Genomic DNA, 22,935 nt, shown 5'->3' on the forward strand with positions numbered 1-22,935 from the left:
GAATCTTCCCAGACTAAAACCCCAGTTCCCAAAGTCCTCCAGCCACAACAGTGTGAATTCCTCAGGGAGGTGCCAGTCTCATCCTCTTGTTCCTCCCATGCAGTTCTGGTGAGCTAAGAAAATGTTTATCTCCCTGAGCTTGGCCTTCATAATTCCATTCCATCACAGCAAGCCACCCAGAGTCACCTGTTGGGGGAGGTGGGCGGCATACAAATTTAACAAACAAACAAATAAATAAATTTCAGAAGTGATTGGCTATTGCCTCTTTTCTAGGGCAGAGAGTGAGTGACCAGCCCAAGGTCATCCAGCTGGCTCCATGTCTCAGGCAGGACTAGAATTCATGGTTTTCAACTGGCTTTATTTCCTGAATCAACATCAACATCATCATCATCATCTTCATCACCACCACCATACTAATTAGCTTCCTATAATTATAAAATACATTTGTTTGCAATTAATCCTAGTTCCACTTTTGCAGAACTATGCCACCTTCCAGATACACAGATTAACATTTATGTTTGACTATGCTTGAGGACAAGAAGCATGGACACTTCCCCCACAACTAAATTCTGATCCTGCTGGGATAGCCAGAGTCCAAGCAGTGGACTCCCAAGCTTTAATGGCAGTCTGACAAATCTCTACAAGTTGCACCTGAAGTTACAAAGGCCTGCTCTATTCTTGCCCATCTCTCCCAATTTATTATATCCCACCATATGGGACACAATACAATATTCAATACAGACTGTCCTCTACTTATGAACTTTCAAATTACGAACTTTCGCTGATGCGAACAAACCTGTTCTCAACTCCAACCTAGAAGTCCCAGAAGGTGGGAGAAGGTAGGAAAGGGTTAGTTTACAGTGCGCCACATACATGTGCTTGGCAGCACCATCGCATGTTGGGAGATTGAGCATTTTTTACTTGGTTGGACTTATGAACAAAATGGAGTTACGAACAGCCTCTTGGAACATAACCTGTTGGAATGTAGAGGACTGTCTATACAGCCAATTGCTGGAATCTGATATACACTTATTGTAAATAAGCACAGTGGAGAAAGGGGGACCTTGAAGGAAAAATGCACAGAAAGGAAGCTTAAGCGTTGAGAAATTTGCAGAAGGCATAACAGTTAATGGACAAAATAAAGTTTTGCCTGGAGATAAAAAGCAAATTCCATGCTGCTAGACTGATAGAATCAAAAGCATCCACACTGCTGAGCTCTGATAGCTGGAGAGAACAAAGAGGAAGAACGCTGCCGGACTGGAACAGGAGAGATGGTCCTGTTATGAGGCAAGATAGCATCTCTTGGACTTGTTGGCTAATGCAACCAACAGAGAGTCCTCTATTATAAAACATTTATTACATGACTTATTAGGTAATTTATAATGCAGAATTTCCTTTTTTTCACTGGAAAGCAATGCTTGCTAGTGCACACTGCTCAATACTCCCACTGGGGCAAATCTGGAAGCCTAGTACAGTTTGTCAGAATTACATGAAAACTGGGGTGCCTGGCTTGTATTTCCCAAGTGTGTCAGGAGCTAGAAATCAAGAATAGAGGAAAAAGCCAGAGACACCTGTTTTTCAGACAGTCACTCGTGCCCTAGTCCTCTTCCAGCTTCACTACTGCAATGTACTTTACATGAGGCGGCCCTTGAAGGCCACTCAGAAGCTTCGGCTGATCTATAATGCAGCGGCGCAGGCAGTGATGGGCATGCCTCAGTATGCCCATGTGACCTCTATGCTCTGCGAGCTGCACTAGCTACTGGTCTGCTTCCAGATGCGATTCAAGGTGCTGGTTATGACTTACAAAGCCCTACACGGCAAAGTCTTCATTTGATAGACAGGGTAGATTATTAAACATATGATTGGAGAATAGTTATGCAATATATAATAATTCTATTTAATCTTAACTATATTTAAATAAATCACATTTAGCTCCCTCTTAGCCCCACACTTACTTTTGGAGGTTTGGCTTAGTTGGGCATTCCATTAACCCACTGATGGAACCATCTATCTGGTTTCCTTAATAGCTTTCACTGGCAGAAGAAACCTAGCAAAAGCAACTGAGCAATCTTGTGCATTCACAATAAGTCCGCTCTCTATACACTTCTGGCTTAGCACTGCATAGGAACACCGTTCAAAATGTTAAATCTGTAGTTGATACTAGTTTAAACAACTGAATTTATTTTTAATGTCCCTGCATTAAATTCACATCTCTTTTTAAATTAATCTACTTTTTATATATGTCTAGAATTAAAAGGATTCAACCAGAATCAGCCCCACCTACTAGATCTTCCAGGGGAAACTACTTTTAGTCCCACACTTCCGCAAAGTGAGGGGGGCTGAAGCTAGAAGGCGCTGCTTCTCCATGGTGATGCTGGTGCTTTGGAATATCCTTCCGACGGAGATCAGGTTAGCCTCCTCCTTGCTGGTCTTCAGGAAAACAGTAAAAATGGAATTATTTCAGAGAAGGTTTTCCTAAGTTTAAGCACTGCACCATCTTTTACTCTATTTTGCTTTTATTTGTTTTTGCTTTTTATTTGTTGTTCACGCTATTCTTGTAATTGTTAGTTATTTCATTTGAACCATGCCATGGATGTTTTAAATGTTTTGTTATATATTATGTCAGCTGCCGAGAGTCACTAGATTGGGGGCGGGGTGGTGGGGGTTTATATGTTTAATAAATACATCCCCCCAAGGAAAAAGCAACAAGAAGGTCCTCCCAACATAGTCTCTGCTGCCCTGCTTGGAGTCAGCGGTTAAGTCTGCTACCTGTCACCCAGAGAGTTTTGGCGAAGTCAACCCAGTATAACAGTAAGCCCCCCAGTTGGCCTGGATGTCAGTCCAGACAAAAGAGGGGGTGGGAAAAGCTGAGATGAAACTGCAGAGGCCTCCTGCCATCCTTCTGTGGTTGGCTGCAGAAACTGAGACAGAAAAAAAATTCTCTTCTGCTGGGGGGGGAGCAGGAAACAGAGAGAGGTGGGCAGAGGGCGCTCCAAGCCTGGCTAGGTGAGAGAAGCTTGCTACCCCACCCTCTATAAAAGAGGAGGGAGGCTGGACAGGTCTCCCTGAATCGGACCAATTTTTTCTAAACCAACAAAACAACTGTGATCTAAAAAAACTCTCAACAAAGTTCTGGTTGGCTACATCCTCTGTGCTGTTTCCAGAACTGGAAGCTGCAGAAATTTCTGAAGTAAAAAATTACTTCAAGTTTCTTATAGCTCTTGTGACTTGGAATTTATTTTCATAAGCAAACAGCAGGACCAATTTAGCCCAATTTGTTCACACTAAAACAGTGAGAACCTTGGATTAAATTTATTATGAGAATGTCATCACTATCTATGGAAGTCCAGAAGATACCTGTTCAGAAATAAATGGAAGGAAAGTGGCTGGGTGCATCAGCTATGTCTGCAGTAGGTTATATATGATGGGCTGTGAGAAAGGCCCATAAACAGGTCACATTACATAGTCATCAAGCCTTTTAATCCAAATAAAGCTAAGCATACTTTCTTAGAAACTCATCCTCCAAAGTATATTTTGGTTTTCCCAAACTGTAAAGCCTGCTAAGGCTTGTTCCTAAGCTGTCTGTTCAGTTCCTTACAGCAAGAAATGGCCCTGACCTTGCTAAGGGGACCAGATGGCCTAAACTGGTTAAAATTCTGCAAAGCGAAGCACTTCCTTCCTCAGGCTAATCCATTCTGGCTCACTGGCTGGGCACTCCTCATTTTCCCTTGTTGGTCTTTTGTTTGGCCTGCCCTAAAGGGACCAGTGTGCGTGGACTGGTGGGACAGTGGATGCACCACACGAAGTACGACCATCAGAGCCACTCCTAAGCAAACATTTCCTGAACTGCCTGAAAAATATTAACAATCCCAGGCATGAGCCAACTGTCTAGAAACAGGGCAGCAAGGCACTCCCTCCCTCGTTTTGCTCTCTTCTTGATGCAACTCTCCCATCTCCAGCCTACATCACAAGGGTCATAGAGAAGGCGCCCAGGCAGAGAATTTAAGGCATGAAACTTGCTCTCTCACAGCACTAAGCCTTAGTGAGCTACTCTATTTTTTTTTAATGAGGTCCAGGTAAGAGAGAGTTTTGAAGCCACATACCTTAGATGGTTCACATTAAATTCTAAGTTATATTAAATTTTAATGTGGAGCATGTATCTCTGGTTATTGTAAATCTGGTAGGAGAGATTCAAAGGTCTCTCCTGTCCGGCCCCAAATATTCTGTTTTGCATTTAATGTGAAGTAAATCACAAGCCTAGTTCAGCATGGAGGCAAATGTGAGAGAGCAAGTCAAGACAGGAATAAAGAGCGATAACGATGAAAAAGCAGTCCTGTATTTCTGTAGTAGTGCAGAAGGTTTAAAAGCAATGCAGAGCCTCATGACTTACAACAGGGCAGAGGGTGACATCAAAAATGCAGATTGCTGGTATCCCAAATCCACCTCACTAGTGGTATGCAGAAAGATGCCCCCTCTTGGTCCTATTAAAAGACTTTCATTTTCAGGAAAATGAATTCCCAAGTACACAGCCAAACAAAGATCAATAAAAATAAATTAACATGGTACACAGAACGAGGGAGGATGGATTATGCCCCTGGGAGGAAGTACAAAACAGGCTTCATTTTTCTTATTTGCAGCTTCACATGAAGAGTGGCTCTTTTACCATGGCTCTGTGGTACCCCAAAAGGCTACACATTTGGAAATGTCAGTTCAGATATACAGAAATGGGTTTTACTTAAATATAGCCAGGTTCAGAAGGCGGAATCCCATATTGCTGCTGGAGCCCTAGCTTCTCTAGGAGTCCTGGATCTGGAAGAGGACCAGAGAGAGTGCCAAGAGTTGGGTGAATGAGGCCGATGTAGAAAACATAATACATCCATCCAGATTATGCAAAACACACAGATTTAGAGCTGGAGAAGATGCAGCAAGATCTTTAGCATAAAGTAACAGAGGGAAGAGAAAGAAGGCCAGTGTGCTCCTCTCCAATCAAATGCCACATATTTCAAGCAACACCAAGGAAGAAGGTGGGAGGAACAGTAGTACTAACACTACAAAGACTACAGAATACACTAAATCCAGCGTGGGCACCAGAGTGATGAGCCAAATAAATTGAAGGAGAAGTAGGGCAGGGTAGCAGCAGACAGCTTATGTGGGAATTTCATTCTCCTAAAAAAATAAGACATAGTAGGGAATCCTAATGCAAAGTATAACAGAAACACACGCAAACATTCCCATCAAATATTAAAAAGATTATATTCTTTTCACAGGCAGACTACGAAAGTGGCATTATTTAAACACAGATCCTAAGACAACATGGTCATTCAATTTAAGGCCAAGAAAAAAAAGTCAGCACAGCTCCACTGCTTCTAATGGATTTCTCAGCAGGACAATTTTCCTAGTGTGCCCAATTCCATTCTCATTAAAAGGCTCTTCAAGTGTTTTGTCTAAAGAAAACTGAACCATCAGCTCTAGACATCAAGCAGCAGTAATTTTAAAGGGGGTTCAAGTACTGACATTCAGAGGTGCCAATTGCCACTGGATGTGTCGGATGGATGTAGATGTGGTTGGCCAAGTATCGTTTTTATGATCACGCAGCTGAAAAAATACTTTTCTGTGAATATGAAACTGTCACCAGGAACCTGGTTTTATCCACCAACAGTATGGACCAAGTATTCTGTTTTGCAAAGACAAAGACATCCTTGAAGAAATACTGCCTAAAACTATTCTGAATGCTTGGATAAGCTTTTAAAAGTCTGGACTATTTGTCATGGCTGAAATAAAAGCAGAAACATGGTCACTCAATTGCTTTGTGGAATGTTTTCTATCCCTGCTCAGGTTCCTAAAAATTACCCCATTGCCAGGAAATCTGAAATATTTTTCTTAGGCCTACTGTTGCCCATTAGGAAATGAAAACAAAAATAATTTCTGATCCCTTTCCAAAAGTAAGAAGTTGAGAAATATTCCACATTGTTCATAAGGGTAAGGAAGAGGCCTTATTAATGAGTTGTTTATAACAACAACAACAACAACAATCACCACCACCACCACCACAAGAAGACGCTCTCTTAGTTCTTCCTCTCAGACTTCAAAAAGGAAACTACCAAGACTCTGGAGAGCAGGCAACTTTTTTCTCCTACAGCTCACTTCTCAGTGCCAACACGGATGGCAGAATAATCTGTGCTCTGGTTTCTTCTATAGGTGAAGGAGTCTCGCCTTAAGTACACTATTAACATCAAAGGGTGTGGCCTAAAAGGAAGAGTCTCAATTATTCAATTAATTCTCTATGGTTGCTAGGTAAGAACCACATCTTAACTTTTTTCCTTTTTTAAAGCCAAGCACAAAGAAGAAAGGGCTATGCAGAACAATCCCATCTGAGTCAACAGCTGCACGGATGGTACTGGAGTCAGCAACAGAAAACACACGTAAGACTCTCATACACAAAACATTTCTCAACCAGTCAACAACTTGCTTCTCACGATTGTCCACACAATTAACCAACTAGTGACTAATAAGCTTGTTTCCAAAGAAGCCAGTTCAACGTATATTATGATCAACAACCCAACAATGTTTGTTTGTTGGTATACAGACTTATATGGCCACCCATCTTATATAATGATTCTAGGCAGCTCACTACAATCAATAAAAACAGAGATGAAACCAAAAATACCCTTCCCCCCAGGTGCCAGACCGAACAGCCTTGCTGGGGGGAATTACAGTCAAAAGAGATGGCAGTCCATCTCATTTATCAAGTGCTGCTAACCTGCTAATTAGTATCAGAAACACATTTAATGATTAGCACAGAGGAGCCTAATGCGGCACTGTTTTGTCACACCACAAAGGCATGCCCAGGTGAATAAACCAAGCAGGCTACAGCATGGCCCTGTTCTTTCGAAGCATTCTTAAAACCGGAAAGGGTAATACTTAAAGTCAGTAACGTATTGTTGCTAAGCGGAGGGAAATCCTTGGGTTTTGCAGCTCTGCACCTCAGGGTACTAGGTGGTAGACAAGGCCATGAAGATGTGACCTCACTTTCAGTGTAGCAGCTCAGGAGAGATATACTATAACATATTGTAGTCAGCCTTGATTATCTTTTTATGAGTTTATGTGGCCTGGAAGAAATTAGCTCCCATGCACTGAATTCTTCTCTATTATTATTCCATTTATATCCCATCTTTCCACCCAGAAGACACAAACGTTCCTATTGCAACTAGACAAAGTATCTTTCCATGCATTACGTACCAATGTGAATATCTGAAAATCTTTCCTTCAGGTTTCTAGCCCTAACCCACTGAAGTCTGTATTAAAACCCGTCGCAGAGGATTAGTGTTCTAGATGGTATATATGCAGCTTCCACTTCATTACAATTTCTTGGCAAGTTCTCAAACGTAATAGTACAATATACTCCTTGTCATTAGAGCAAAAACCAAGCACACACAAATTTACTTGACTGCATAGGACTGCCAGTCTCTCTAGTTGTAAAGGTAACTGTGATCATGTATGTCAAAAGCTTTCAGGCTAGAAGATGTATTTAATTATTAATTACTTATTTGAAAGGACAAAGAAATGCATGATGTATGTATCATCCACACTAATTCACCCCGTTCTTCGTGAAGCTCTCTTTTGGGGGGGGGGGGTTGGAACAGGGCCAAACTGGATCAAGGGGGAAGATTTTGGGCTACATCCATAGCGTAGTCATCTAGCTTGTTTTACTTCAGATTATGCCTGCTATCACAGCAACGCTGAAGATTTAAAGACGCAAGAATATTTCTCTCACCATCTGGAGTGGAGGCTGAGTTCTTTGCCACTCTCAAATTATGTAATGTAAAGTTCTATTTCGCATTCGAACTGTAAGGGAGATAGCTACGGCTTTGCACTACTTTTCACCAAGGATGTAATGTAAAGCCAGTGCTTAAAATACGTCCTGTGGAGTAAAGGCAACTGCTGTCTGTGCCCACATGATGCTGTCTCACATGATGGAATGCTTCCCCATATAGACTATGAGTGTATCAGAGACAGCTCCTTCTTATTTATTGATATTTTAAACTACTTTTCATTATAATAATCCTAAGGTTGACATCTTCCCTGAAATGTTAGATATTTAACAGAAACAAACCATGCTTTTAACATAATTTTTATTGGAAGAGAATATTACACAAGACTAAAAAACTACAAAGACTTAAACAGAAAAATAGAAAAAAGAAAAATATATAAAAGGAGGAAAGAAGAAGTGAAAGACAGCAAAAGACAAAGAAAAAAGAAAGAAAAGATATCTAAAGACTTCCAATCTTCTTTGCAGCAGTTATAGACATGATAGTTACTGTCTCCACCCTCCCAAATTACATATCATGGTTCCCTAACAGAACCAAACCATGTTAAACCCCATTTTTTGCCTGACGCACTATAGCTCAGGGACATCTTGATTCCTCTCCTTCCCCAGAACTAGGCCTCAGTTATTGAAGCTTATCAGGTAAGAAGTCAGGCATGTGAAGGAGAGGCTTGATTGCACTTTTTCCCTACTTACCTACCTGCCCGCATGTTCAATTTAGTCCCAGGCACAAACTCTGGAGTTGGTCTTTAAAGCATACACTGAATATTATTCTTGAGTCAACTACAGTATATTGCTCCAAACAGCCCTAGCATCAACACCACTGCCTTGCAGCAAAAACCATGCACCTTTGACAAACTTTCAGCTTGAAACAGGAATCAACAGAGAAGAATACAGGCTAAAGGGGAAAGGGGGTGGGGGGGAGAAGCAGCTGGGCAGTTTGAAAGAGAGCAGCTGAGCGACTGGGTGAATCTGCAGCTGCTTGGAGGACAGTTGAAAAGGAAGGTTAATGATCAACTTTCGATGGATGCACCTAACTAAGCGCAGTGCTTTGCAGACCACCACACATTCTGTTCTGCTTTCTGAAGACTTCCTCCAGAGTTTTCGCTCCATATGGGATTCCCCCTTCTTACCTAGGATAACCAACGGTGAAATCTTGAGTTGTGCTATGGAACAACTGCTGCATTCCACTCTGCTCCAAAGACAGACAAACCTGCCAACAGCATTTCCTTCTCTTGCATGACAGAAAAGGCCCCAGAAGGCAGGCACTCCTCAGTGCATCTGGTGAAAACAAAGACGTCTCTTTCTCCCCTTAGGATTTGGAGCCTCCTCCTTTTTAGTATGGGCTAAATTTGCCATTGGTATGCATTTCCCTTTTTCAATCTTGGACAAATTCTCAAGAGTGGCTGATTCTAAGAATGCTGAACCTGAACTCTGGGTTGACACAAACAAAAATAGATAAATTATAAGAGATCATTCAATAATAAAAATCAGTATAGAAAGTATGAGGTAAACGTGCAAGAAAAATTACCCCAGTTATATCAACCCTTGCTATTAAATATCTATTTTCATGAGAACGAAAAGTACAAAGAAATTCAGCTAGTGGAGAAAGACAATAAACCATATGGATTGCAAAGCTTAGTTATTAACAAGACAAAGATGAAATCTTTTGAGATTCTTTATTTGGAATGGTCAGCGCTTCCTGACTGGTTCTAATATCCTCAAATAAGCAATACAGTTTTAAAAGAATTATACAAACAAGATGGAATAGAGACTTGACCAAATTTGAAAACCCACAAATCATGGAACATTTGTTGGGCATTATCTACAGGTTGCTGATGAAATATGATTAAATGGATGCAGAATTTAGATGGAACAATTGATATGAAACAATGGGAATCTCAAGGGAAGAAAAATATTACATTTACAGTGAATATCACATTAAAAAACTGGTACAAGATGCTTTATCAAGGATATATTACTCCAGTATTTATTGCTAAAATTGATAATTCTTTTTCTAAAAATTGTTGGAAATGTAACAATATGGATAATCCATATTTTGGTGGCAATATTGCTAAGTCCAACAATTCTGGAAATGACTTGGAATGAATGAATGAACAAAACAAATTATGAAAGTTGATCTACCTTTCCAACCTGCCATCTTTTTATTAAATATCACTAAATTTTATATTCCCACAAAGTACACCAAACTAGCTTTGTAACAGCTGCAAGAATACTGAACACTTCTCACTAGAAATCTACAATTTCTTCTGTGGACAAATGGCAAATTAAGTTGTAGGAATCTGATACAAATCTGATACAGAATTTCTTTCAACATGAAAAACTTTTTTTGGACTATAATTCTAACATGGGCTTGCACCACATCCGAAATTTGGGCTCCTCTTAATATAAAGCTTTAACGTTTAACTCCTAGATGATTTGTTAAATTGGGCTTTAGTTTTAGATGACAAATCAACCATGGAATATCCTAAGCAGCTAAAAAAAATTGATCTATCTATGGAGTGGGAAAAATTCAATCAAAACACTGTATTTTTGCAAGAATGAAGAGTCCAAATATTGCACTTCTTTCTGCATTTTAAGTACAATGCACACTAGAACACCCTCAAGCCTTAGACATAAGGAATTGCTTAGAGTGTCTCAAACCATAGTGTAGCAAAGCTTTTCTTTAATTTATTTATGGTCAAAGAAGAAAACACTTTTTTCCCCCTGACCCTCCTATTCACAATTTCCCATTTAAAAAACCCTAAATGTTTCAGGATTTGTATATTTGGCTGAAGGTAGACAAATACTTCAACAAAAATAAAAAATGGGTTTACAAATTCTGCCCTCAATTTCTTCCCTCTCACACATGAACTGAAACTTCTCAGTAGCAGATGAAATACTTCCTTGTTTAGCTTTTGCCATTTTTTAAAGTTTTTCAGACTACAACCTCCAAAACAGCTTTTTATATTTATTCCACTATACTGATCAGCAACCCCGCCCCCCACTGACTATCAATTTATAGTAAATCCTTGGTTTAATGGACCTCAGTTTAGCAATTTCCGATATACATGACAACATTTTTGGCTGGGCAGCACCCTACAATTATAAACTCTCCATTATTTGGAGAAGCAATCTGGGCAGTGGTTGCTGCCTTCCTTAAACAATGAATATTCTTCTGCATGTACTTCACTCTGAGTTCTAGGTGAGGGAGAAATGTGTATAAAGATCAGGCAAACAGCACACAGGAGTGGCCCAGCAGCTGAGCCCAGGGAGGGAGACTAGGAGGCACTGAGCAGATTGGGCAGGTGAGGGCTGAAGGAGGGAGGGAAGGTGGTAGGAAGACTGAGTAAGCTGGCCAGGTGGTGGATAAACCCTGGGGCAGTGAGAGCAGAGGTGATTCTTTCTGCCCACCCTGCCTCCTGCCCAACCAACCCTTCCTTGTTGGTGGAGCAGTTGGAGAAAAAAGGGTTCTTCAATGCCCTTAAGGCTGGCACCTAGAATGACATCCCTCAGGGATTCTTTTGAAGTGCCTATATTTGATTTCCAAATAGGGAAAAGGGGGCTTCCCCCTTCAACAGACTGCTAAACTGATGTTTTATGTATGCATTACTAGTTTCTAGACACTCTGGGAAGCAAAAGTTGAAGTGCCTCTGTTTTATTAGTGAAGAATTAAGGGGTTTCCAGGGTGAACTATGTATTTATTTATTTGTTGGATTTCTCCCCTGCCCATCTCCTCCACAATAGGGGACTCTGGGCGACTTATAAAAAACATTAAAACTATAAATATATCTAAAAGACATAATACATCCAGAATTAAAACAATACTAAAAAAGGAAGATCCAAGAAGATGGAAAATCAGGCTGCGGACAGTTGGCCACTATGGGGCTAGCCATCCCCCTGCTTGAAGTATTCCCTCCCCACCCCAGGCCAAGTGGCAGAACCAGGTCTTCAAGGCCCTTCGGAAGGCCAGGAGTGAGGGGGCCACTCGCACCTCCAGGGGCAGAATGTTGCAAAGAGCGGGGGCTACCACAGAGAAGGCCCGCCTTCTGGACCCCACTAACTGGAGTTCTTTTACTGAGGGGGTCCGAAGCATGCCTTCTCTGTGTGATCGGGTGGGACGGGTTGAAGACATAGGGGAGAGGCGGTCCCTTAGGTAACCTGGTCCCATGACATGTAGGGCTTTTAAGGTGATAACCAACACCTTGAATTGGACCCGAAAGCAAACTGGCACCCAATGCAGCTCGTGGAGCAATGGTGTTACATGGGCCCTTCTTGGGGCTCCAAAAATAGCCTGCGCGGCCGCATTCTGGACCAGTTGTAGCTTCTGGATATTCTTCAAGGGTAGCCCCATGTAGAGCGCATTGCAGTAGTCTATCTGGGAGATAACAAGGGCATGAGTGACTGTTCGAAGGGCATCCCGATCCACGAAAGGGTGTAACTGATGCACAACCCGAAGCTGTGCAAAGGCCCTCCTTGCCACGGCTGCCACCTGCTCTTCAAGCAGGAGCTGTGAGTCTAGGAGGGCCCCCAGATTACGCATTGGGTCTGTCTGAGGTAGTGCCACCCCATTGAGCACCAAAGATGACCAAGTCCCAGATACAGAGAAGCCATTAACCCACAGCCACTCTGTCTTACCAGGGTTCAGCCAAAGCCTGTTGTTCGCCATCCAGACCCTTACAGCCTCCAGGCACCGAGAAAGGGCAGTCACGGCATCACTTACTTCACTTGGGATGGAGATGTATAATTGCGTATCATCAGCGTACTGATGATACCTCATCCCATGGTGGCGGATGATCTCACCCAGCGGTTTCATGTAGATGTTGAAAAGGAGCGGGGAGAGAACCGAACCCTGCGGCACCCCACAAAGGAGGGGCCGAGGATGGGACCTCTCGCTCCCTATCAACACCAATTGGGATCGGCCCTGAAGAAAGGAGGTGAACCAGCACAAGACTGTGCAGCCACCCCCAAGTCCCTGAGCTGTCCCAATAGGATACCGTGGTCGACGGTATCGAAAGCCGCTGAGAGATCAAGGAGAGCAAGAATGGTCGCACTTCCACCATCCCGCTCCCGCCAGAGATCATCCATAAGCGCGACCAATGCAGTTTCCGTTCCATAACCGGGCCTGAAACCTGACTGGAAGGGGTCCAGATAATCCGTTTCCTCCAGAACTCTTTGGAGCTGTGAAGCCACCACTTTCTCAACCACCTTCCCCAAAAAGGGGGGTGGGGGGTGGGAGACTGGATGAAAGTTGTCCAGTACGGTAGGATCCAGGGAGGGTTTCTTGAGGAGGTGCACCAACACCTCCTTGAAGGCGGCTGGAAACACTCCCTCCTGCAAAGATGTAGTAACTATCGCCTGGATCCAACCACATGTCACCTCCCAAGCTGCTTTCACTAGCCAGGAGGGGCATGGGTCAAGATGGCAAGTGGTGGCCTTCACAGTCCCTAGGACCCTGTCCACTTCCTCAGGAGCAACAGGATCAAACTGTTCCCAGGTGTATAATATTACTATTCCATCTTCCTAGTCAGCTCAGGTTGAATTCCTTGACACTCCCCATTTTATGAGAAACAAAGACCAGCCATGCTCATGCTGACTTTCATAAATGAGTGGGGAGTTGAACTCAGGAACTTCTGGACCAAGGCCAGCAGTGCCATACGGGTCAGGCTTGTAGTGCAGGAACTTGACAGTTGCGTGTGGAGAGATGGTCTGGCTGCTCCTCTTAGCAAGAGGAAGGAAAAGAAGGTGGGAGGTGCTGTTCTTGGCAGAGCGAGCCATAACATCTGGACCTCTGCACCTTCTATAACAGCAGCAGGAGCAGCAGCTCCAAAAATCGCCAGGAGGAGCAAATAGGATTGTTCTGCTATTTCAAAGGGAAGCTTCAGTGGCAAAAAGCATCTCTGAGACTTCGCTTTTGTTGCCTGTCCCCAAAGTAAGCCCTTAACGTAACCGTTTGGTCCTTCTGAAGCAAAGGTGGAATGGAAATAGAGAGAGTGCATTCTGCAAATCACCAGTAGAACACGACATTTTCTCCCTGGCGTATCTGAAAAGAAGTTTTACACTGCAAGCAGACAATATTTCTAAGGCACAAAATTCCTACTTATAAGAGGTCCAGGATGAACATTTGCTGCTCTACAACTCCAGCTTTTCTCATTTTCATTAATTCAGGAAATCTATTAAGTTTTCTTAGATTTGGAGTGGACAACCTTTCTTGAGGCTTGGGCCACAACTTAGCTTTTGAGTGATATGCTGGGCTGTGTGTGTGTGTGTGTGTGCGTGTGTAGAGGTGGTGACAAAACAGTAGATAGAACTTAGATAAACAGAAAATAATTAAACAAATTAATGTGATTGCTCCCAGATTAATGTACATTTCTTGCTATGTTACATGAAAAAATCTAATTAGGCAGCAACTTTTGGAAAAGGTCTGAGAATTGCACCCCGGGCTTTGAAAGGTGGATGGTGCAGATGCTATATCTCAGCTCTAAGAATACAGAATGAAGGTCCAATTAATATATATTAGGCCAATAGGCTATTCTTCCTAAGCAGTCAAGATATGAAAGAGTTTGAGAGGTGCCTGTCATCCCTGTTTAAAAAAGTCATTCCTGTTCTGGGGTTCACATGGTAGCCACACAGGCTTAGGAACCCTTTGAGTTGAGGCATTAAGAAGCTGATAACAGAGGATGACCATTTGTCATAGCCCTACCACCATCTTCTTGACCACTATTTTCCTTAGCCCATATTGGCTAGGAAAAGGCACAGCTTGTTGGTTATCGAAAGTGCGCCCACACAGGATCTAAAGCACCCCTGCCCACTTCAGATCTGAATATTGCACACCTCTAAGACAATGGCCCCATTTTCTAACTGCTAGAAGGGAACACTGAATAGCACCCGCAGTTAGAATCCTCAACATTTAAAAGACATAACTTGAGGAATACGTCAACCGTTTGCAAGCATTCCTGAAACAACAGAGCAAAAAAACAAGCAAACCATAGGACGATACACATTTACAGGAGAAAAGCATACAACTCAACAAAGAGGTTTCTGGCATCTTCTAGTCAGCTCTCTGACTCAGCCAGAAGTCAAGGAAAGTCAGACAAAAGATGCAGTCAACCCAAGTAGACACAAAATCTGTGGAAACTTCTTCTGCTGAGAAACTGCTGAAACAGCCTCGCCACCCGTCGGGTTTCTTCAAAGGTATGATCTTGTGGCTGCCTCCTTCTGCTGATAAGACATCTCCCTTACTGGATTTAAAGAAACAAAGAGTGCCAATTGTAGACTTGGAAGAGCTCCAAACCCTTTTCTCAATATGCACTGAAGATCTGCTGGAGGCTGGATAAGTATGAGAATTTCTAAAATATGTTCCTGGCCTCTGATTTCTTGTTCCATTCTGTCCTGGATGTAGCAGATATAATTATATGCAGAATAAGCTTGCACAGAATGGAAGAAAAATAAGCCACTATTTCTAGCAGATTTTGGAGACTGCTGGGAAAAATAAGCAGAGTAAGATAAGAAGTGCAATACTCAGATGTCAGGAAAGAGAAGTTATATTTAGTACCTTCTTACCAGATATCTGTTACCACTATTTTCTTGAATCACATGGTATTTTATGCCGCATCAGGCGGTCAGCTGACCCAAAAAGGAGTATTATCACTCAAGCCAAAGTCTATCAATTACTCCTGAGCTTGCGAAACCATATTTCAGAAGCTATTAAGACATAATGAAATTTCTAGCCATGCAGAGTTGAACCCAAGACAAAACAAAAAACCAACACAACAACAAAAAACCCTATTCACATTTCACTACCATTACATAAAATCACAAGCAGCTGGACCACAGTGTTTCACATGGGGATGGCAATCTTGCTACTAACTGCATGATGAAAGTGATGATGAGTCTAGCTGGACTCTTCAGACAACATCACAATAATTCTCTATTAACCCTAAACCAAGCACGGGGTTGCCATCCTACGATAGCCAAGCATATTTCATCAAGCCAGATGGCAATCCCCACTCCCCCATTTCATTTCCATTTGTTCTCTTATTTTACCACAGGTACGATTTGCCATTTGCACTGCTTCCTGAAGCCACTGGAATTTAAAAAAGGGGGGGGGTTTCCTTGATAGTGAAAGGGATACAAAAGGTCCGCTTTGCCCTTATCCTCAGGAAATTGCAATGACTGGGACTCCATCTCCCACCACTGATAGTCGTAAGAAAATCCACTGGTCTCCTGCCCATCTTGGAGCTGGGAAAGCTGGATCTACTTCTATTGCATCTGAAAGAGGAATGTAATTGGAGCTTCAGCTACAAGCTGGAGAGCAAGCTGGAGTGGCTGGTTTAGCATGGTGGATTCCGTCCCTATATGCTGAACAAACTGCAAGGTCAATGGTGATACGCTCCCTTGCTCCCCCAGAACTGCAGGAAGAACAGGGGTGCTTCCGGTCACGGCACCGGGTTCTGAAAGGTGATACGAAGAGAAGACAATCCTACCCATCTCTCCAGTTCCCAACGTACAGCTTGACTCAATCCCTGGTCTAACAAGGCGCATCTCCAAAGCCAAGAAAAACTGTGGACTGTCACTCATCTTCCTCAGCAGTCCAATCTTCAGAAAAAAGCCCAATCACTTACATCAAAAACAATGGGCACGTGTTTGGGGACGCCAAAAAGAATGCCCCAAAGCAGCCCTGGCTGAGTGGCATAAGCCTCCTATATTGTGCTGAGTCGCATTCTTCCTCCGACCAGTGACACATTTGGGGACTGCCTCCATAAATGATGGCAGCCTCCATTTCCAGGCCAGGTGATTTCTCATATTCAGGCAGGAACATACTAATCTGCAGTGAATGCAACTTGCTGCTAATTTCCAAAGGAGGCAATACAGTACTATGCCACGGGCTTACCACTGCTGCTCTGATTATTAAGGATACAGAGGAAAACCAAAACAAAACACCAACATCAAGTGAAACATTTCAATTCTCACTTTTGATATATTTAGAAGCAAATTTTACACTGGGGAGAGGACAGAGCTTCGGAAACACAGAAACAGATAACTAACATTCCAATTAAAGGGGTACATTATGGGAAAATCAAGCTCCCATCTGTGGGACAAGTTTAGCTACTTAACCATACTACAGGCCAACTGTGGCTTCTCAGTGTATGACAGAATAAAACAGGTGACAATCTACACACAGTACTCGTTTCATCATTTATGTATGAATATTCAGCACAAAAGGCTAAAAGGGTAGGTGGCAGAGAGATGATGCTTGCAAAACGATGATCTAATGATTATATGTTTATCTGAAAAATTGCATAGCTTAATTTTTTGGCACTCCTGAAAAGATACAAATTGACAGACTAGTAAAATACCAAAAGGAGAACTAAAAGTGAAGTATTCTATTTGAGATGGTATTAAAAGGAGAGAACAAAGAGTTTTACTGCTGCTGTCTGCATACAAAGCACCGATCAGAATGGGTGCAAGATTTGCTGTTAAATGTGGCTTTTGCACATCAATTTCTAGAGACATTCTGATTCCAAACTACCCATCACCTTCCCCCCCCCCCCCAGCTCACACTATAGGCACATTGTGGGACATGGGTTCAGTGATCCTGGATGAGGAAAAATAAAATTCTGATATGAATTTCCAAAAACAGAGTAGCAGATGTAGCATCAGATACTGTGAGAAAGAGATTATTAGAAAACCAGCCTTCATCCAACTAATTCTAGGCTGAGGGTCACTTGAATAGATATTCTCCACAACAGCCTTCTTTAGACTGGAGCCTTCCAGGTGTGTTCTGACTACAACTCCAAGAACTCTCAGCCACACTGGGAAATCTGGAACTTGTAGTCTCCTGGTATATGGAAGACACCAGGTTGGAGAATGGTGCTGTAAATCAATAAATTATCTTATATCTGGCAAGACATACTTTTTTTAGCTTTTTACTGAATGAACATAAGATTGAGAAAATAATTTTTTAAAAAAAGAAAAAGAAATGAAATGTGGGTGTGTGTCTGTGTCTGTGTGTTGAGTGGGGGGAGGGAGATTTTAAGGAGAAATGAAAACTTTTTAAATGTCAATATACAGTTATTTCTACCAGCATGGCATTCTACAGATGAGCATTATTTTTCCAACATTTCTAATTACAACTCCCTCCCCCCACAAAAAAACCTCACAGTAGCAGAAACCAAAGTAACCAACTGCAACATATAGTCTTCTTACTTCTCCCTCTTCTTACAAGCACCCAGCCACCGCCCGGAAAACAATCATCACCTTCTCAACCATATCTGATACTCCTGAAGTACCATACTGATATCTCTGATACATCTTGCGTATCTATAGGCAAAAGGCAAGCAACCTTGGCAGCAATGTTGAGTTGTAAATAGAGCTTTGGACCCCGAATGTGTTGGATTACAGCTCCAAACTTTCCCTGTTCGTGGGTCTGGGGATGGCGGGTTTTGAAGACCCAGTGACTTGTAAATCATGAGACTCACGAAGGTTGATTTATATTAATGTTACTGTCAGAGATATTGTAGTTGCGCCGAGCAAAAATACTCAACGGCCCCTTCCAACCCTATGGTTCTTTTAGACAAAGAGATCAAGCACAGAGAGAAGTATGTGCAAATTAGTTCTCCACTGCAGTAATCTTGCTTTTCAAGGTTCTAGTGGTCAGTAGGCAGCTACTATTAAAATGGACAGGATCCAGCAGCATGATATATCATTTAGGACAATTTCCTAATCTAGGCTACCAGCAATCTAATTTGAACAGAGACAACAAATACAAAGTCAGACAAGAGAAAGAACCTAAGAGGTCATCAAGCACAATCTTCTTAATAAATAAAATATAAGTATCTTCACAGCTGCAGTTTTTCTATCATTTTTATCTCTTTTCAAATTTTAATATTGCACTCCAACATAAAATTTTCTCATGGCAGTATAACAAGTCATCATAACAGAAGTTTAAAATAGTTGATAAAATAGGCAACAATGAAATTAACATTTCTAAAACTAAAGGAAAATAGAGGGCAGGAAACCTCTCTGGGAGGAGGGTATTATAAAAGGTTCACTTGACCTTTGTCCAACACCACTCAATTTAGAGACCAGTTTTAAATAATATGTTTCCATATTCTTGCCTGTATCTGAATCTTTTTGATCTCCATTTGTTCCAACAGTAAAAGGTAATTTCCGTTTTGTAGCTCTCTCCTTCACTTCTTTGCCACCATCACTCCGGTCCAATTTTGGAGTCTTGGTTAGAGAAACTTTATCTTTATCCTAGAAAGGAGACAGGAAAATTAGGATTTTCACAAAGGCCTTCCTTGATACTTGCTATTAGCAAGGCTGATTGTCTTAAGCAAATTTACTATCAAACTACTGTCCACAGAAAAATGTACGCTTGTCTGCACATTGCCAGAGTTTATGACAGTTGCAAGATAGTTGTCAAACCTCTTACTTCAAGATGCAGCTTTGCGGTATTTTAACACTTGCAAAATGGTCTTGAAACTCTTAGTTCAAAGGCAACTGTGCAATACTGATAGGGGTTAATCTTGGGGGTTCTGATCCTGCATAAAAGCACCAACAACACAATAATGAATACTGAGACCCTGAGTTATGGGAACCAAAGAGCTGTATGCCAGAGCCAATGGTCATCTTCTCCTTTGCACAGAGCTGGTCTGCACTATCTACTTGCACTGGTCCCTTCCCTCCTCCTCGGTCAGATGGAGAGAGTCACCCCACTTGCACAACGTGGCTCACATGGGTTTCTCTGCACAGCTCTTTTGTTATCTCAGTGGAGGGGCCTTTAGAGCACACTGTAGGACATTAGTGCTGCCCACAGACCACTTGCAGCTGTGCACCACATGGTTATCGGTGTAAGCCGTATGGCTCTTTCATGATCTCAGCACAATTCACAGGCCCCTCTATTGGGACCAAGAAAGAAGAGAGAAGTCAGTTTAGACCACAGGGTACAAGCAGAGTGATTCCCTCCACCACTGGCCAAGCAAACTGCTCAAAGAAGAGTTTGCTGCTGTGAAGAAAGTCTATAGATGCATCAAGACCCACCACATCTGAGCGTGAAGAAAGAGAAGCAAATACAGGGACATTGTGCAGATGATATAACTGGAACCTTTAGAACGATATCTACGCATGCACAACAGCCCATCTATGAACACCTAGAGTAACAACAAGGGGATAAAACCCTTTACATGTATGCTGAGGTTTGCACATGCAGAACCGCAAACAAAGAGTACTGCCTGCACCGATGCCGTACGGCTTTAGGCGGGATGTTAGAGACCGCTTAGCTGCCCAGCCCTGCTGTGGAGTGAGGACGATTTGGAAACTTTCTGATGATCAAATGTACCTACTAAATGTTTTCTATATCAACACTTGTGTTCAGCAATGTAACACTACTACTACCTACCTGTTCCAACTAAATTTTACACAAATTCAGAGTAAAGTGAACACGGGAGGTTCTAAGTAGTTATACAAGAAACAGAAATGCCTAAAGGTGATGGTCTGCAATGGGCCTGCAGGCTTCTTAGCTGGGGTCCCTGCAGAGATGAAGTGGGTTTGAACGTGCTGCTTTTAAATTAGTTTGTTTTTTAAAGACTGCACGCCACCCCTCAAAGGCAGGTTTTCTCAGGGCAGCTCACAACAGACTACATTCTGAGGAATTTCTAAAACAAAAATATTCAAACACTATATTTAAAATGCATAATATTGAAACAATAAATCAATAATAAAACAAAACATTTCCAAAAAAGATGCATTTTTAAAAACTCAACCGGCTTACTAAAATGTCTGGGAGATAAAATCATTTCTGCTTCATGCTGAAAAGACAACTGGGGGGCAGGGGTACTCCACTGGGGAGAGCATTCCAGTAATGGGGCTGGTGACCCCTGAAAAGCCCAGGCCCCAGGAATCAGTCGTTTCTGATCTAAGGGCCATGCTTGCAAGCTATGAGCTCTATGATCCAAAGAAATTTGTGTGGCCCACTGGCAGTGGTGTCATAAAGACTTTCCCTTAGATGAAATCCCATCAACATTAGTGGCAATGGAACAGGATGAAACAGTTGTATTTTTCCAATAACAATATACACCAATTTTTGCATTGTGAGAACATGCAACTCAGGAATATGTTCATTATCCAGGGCTAAAATCAGTACATTCCATTGTGGGGAATGGATTGAACTATGTACATTAAAAACTCTTGCGGGTGTGTGTGTGTGTGTGTTTTAAATCCTGATTTAGTGACTCACTCTGGGTCGCAAGGAGGCTGCTATTTTGGAAGGCCTCAAAAAGAGATGAATCAGTTTCTAAAACCCATTATGTTAGAGACATCTTGTTATAATCAGCTAGGTATCTAGACCAGTTGGAGTCTTTTAGAAAACTTGTGACTCAAACACTGAAGGAAGACTCTGATGTCAAGGGCTTCAGAAGCACATTAGGAATAAATGATACCGTGCATAACGTTTCAAAGCAGAGTGCCCAATAACTTTTAGTTATCCTCAGGATTCGTTTGCTGCTAGATGCCTTGTAAAAAAGTTTATGAGTGCAACAAATGTCAAATGGACCAATGAGCTAACTATCTGCTGATCTGAAAACACTTCTTAACAAAGTTGTGCCTTACATGAAGGCTTAGACTTTTCTCATTACAATTGACTTTCAAGGACCAAAAGTTCCAGGAACTGCATTTCAGAAACAACAACGAATGAGGGAGCCAACATGAAGTCATGCTTATGAAGCTGAATCAGAACCCACGAGACACAGGTTCAAGCCCATCCTCAACCATGAAAACTCACTGGGCTAATTATGGTTCCTCAACCCAACCTTTCTTACATGTTTGCTGTTGTAGAGAAAAACTGGAGAAGGAAGCACTACATATATGAGCTCCTAGAGGAAGGCAGGGAATCTCAGTTCATAAAGTAACTGACATGTAAATTACAAGTTCCAGAACAACAATTTAAATGTATTTATTTATTCATTATATTATGCATTAATGTAAATAAATTTCCAAAGTATTTTTTTTTAATATGTTGGTTTTTAGTTGTAAGCTGGCCAGAGTCATTTAAATGTCAGGTGGCCTATAAATTAGATTTGAATAAATAAATACATTTGTTCTGGAACTTGTAATTTACATGTCAGTTACTTTATGAATTGAGGTTCACTCTTAATAAGCTGTTTTTAGCTCAGCAAATATTTTCTACACTTTTTAACTCTCTCTGTGGTCAAATGAAGACTGTGCAGGAAGACATCAAGCCATTTGAAGTTCACTACATCTGGAGGCATCCGGTTGGGGAAGGCTGCTATATAACAGTTTGTATATGCATGTATGGTGGAGACTACTGTAACCTAAAATGATATGATTAAGCTTTTGGGCAGGACAAAGAGACTGCAGACTTTGTTTTAAATAAAAGTGTACATCAGATAAAAGCATGCATCAATATTTTAGCTAATCTAACTCCTTCCTGGTAGAAGTTACCCTGAAAATAGAGCATTAATTATTGTAGTTGATTTAGGACTATTTTGGGAAAGCCATATAATCTTGTTGACAAGAGTCCTGTGCCCCCCTCCAAAGTTTGTTGACGTGTGTGTGTGTGTGGGGGGGGGGATGCCACATAGTAATGCTGGCTGCTTCCCTCATGGGCAGTTTTGTGTGCCATTGCAGTCCCAGTGATGAGACCAGGCCATTGCTGCACATCTAAAGTTCCCTTCTCTTTCCTGGTCTCTAGTAGGAACTTTCTGTGCAATTCTTTTTAAAAAAGCATACTAAGTTTATTTCCAATTACCCATTCTGGATGATTGGCTATTTATTTATTTCTAGATTGTCTCTGCTAAGTAATGTTCCAAAGAAATGGACAAGGAATCTTCTGCTCAGAGGGCAGTTTCTGTTTCAGACAATTTCTAAATAATTTTAATTCAGGTCTTCACAATGCACCTAACTTTTGAAAAAACAAATCCAATACTGTAATGCTTTGCAATCAGTTTCAGAAATTCTGTAACCCTAAAAAAGAGGGGCCACTTAGCAGGGAAATTCTTCCTTAGTTCAAAGCAAGAAAATTTCCCTCTTATTGATGAAGTTATTTGTGCGCCAGGACAAATTTTTAAGAGTCAAATGAAAGGCACATT

The 22,935-nt window shown here is 41.8% G+C and overlaps 1 protein-coding gene across 4 annotated transcripts in view; it reads right to left on the minus strand.

Annotated features, from left to right (window-relative positions):
- Positions 1 to 22,935, minus strand: part of ANKRD11 (ankyrin repeat domain 11) — a 147,638-nt gene that overhangs the window by 25,781 nt on the left and 98,922 nt on the right. For all 4 annotated transcript variants that reach the window (XM_088136252.1, XM_088136254.1, XM_088136250.1 and 1 more), the window contains one exon: positions 18,946 to 19,084. In XM_088136252.1, coding sequence (XP_087992378.1) covers positions 18,946 to 19,084 — 139 coding nt within the window. The remainder of the gene's footprint in view (positions 1 to 18,945; positions 19,085 to 22,935) is intronic.

The sequence above is a fragment of the Python bivittatus genome, unplaced genomic scaffold, assembly GCF_059951505.1.
Source record: "Python bivittatus isolate LINGU-HERP-01145 unplaced genomic scaffold, Pbiv_v1 ctg000190_np1212, whole genome shotgun sequence".
Lineage (NCBI taxonomy): Eukaryota > Metazoa > Chordata > Lepidosauria > Squamata > Pythonidae > Python > Python bivittatus.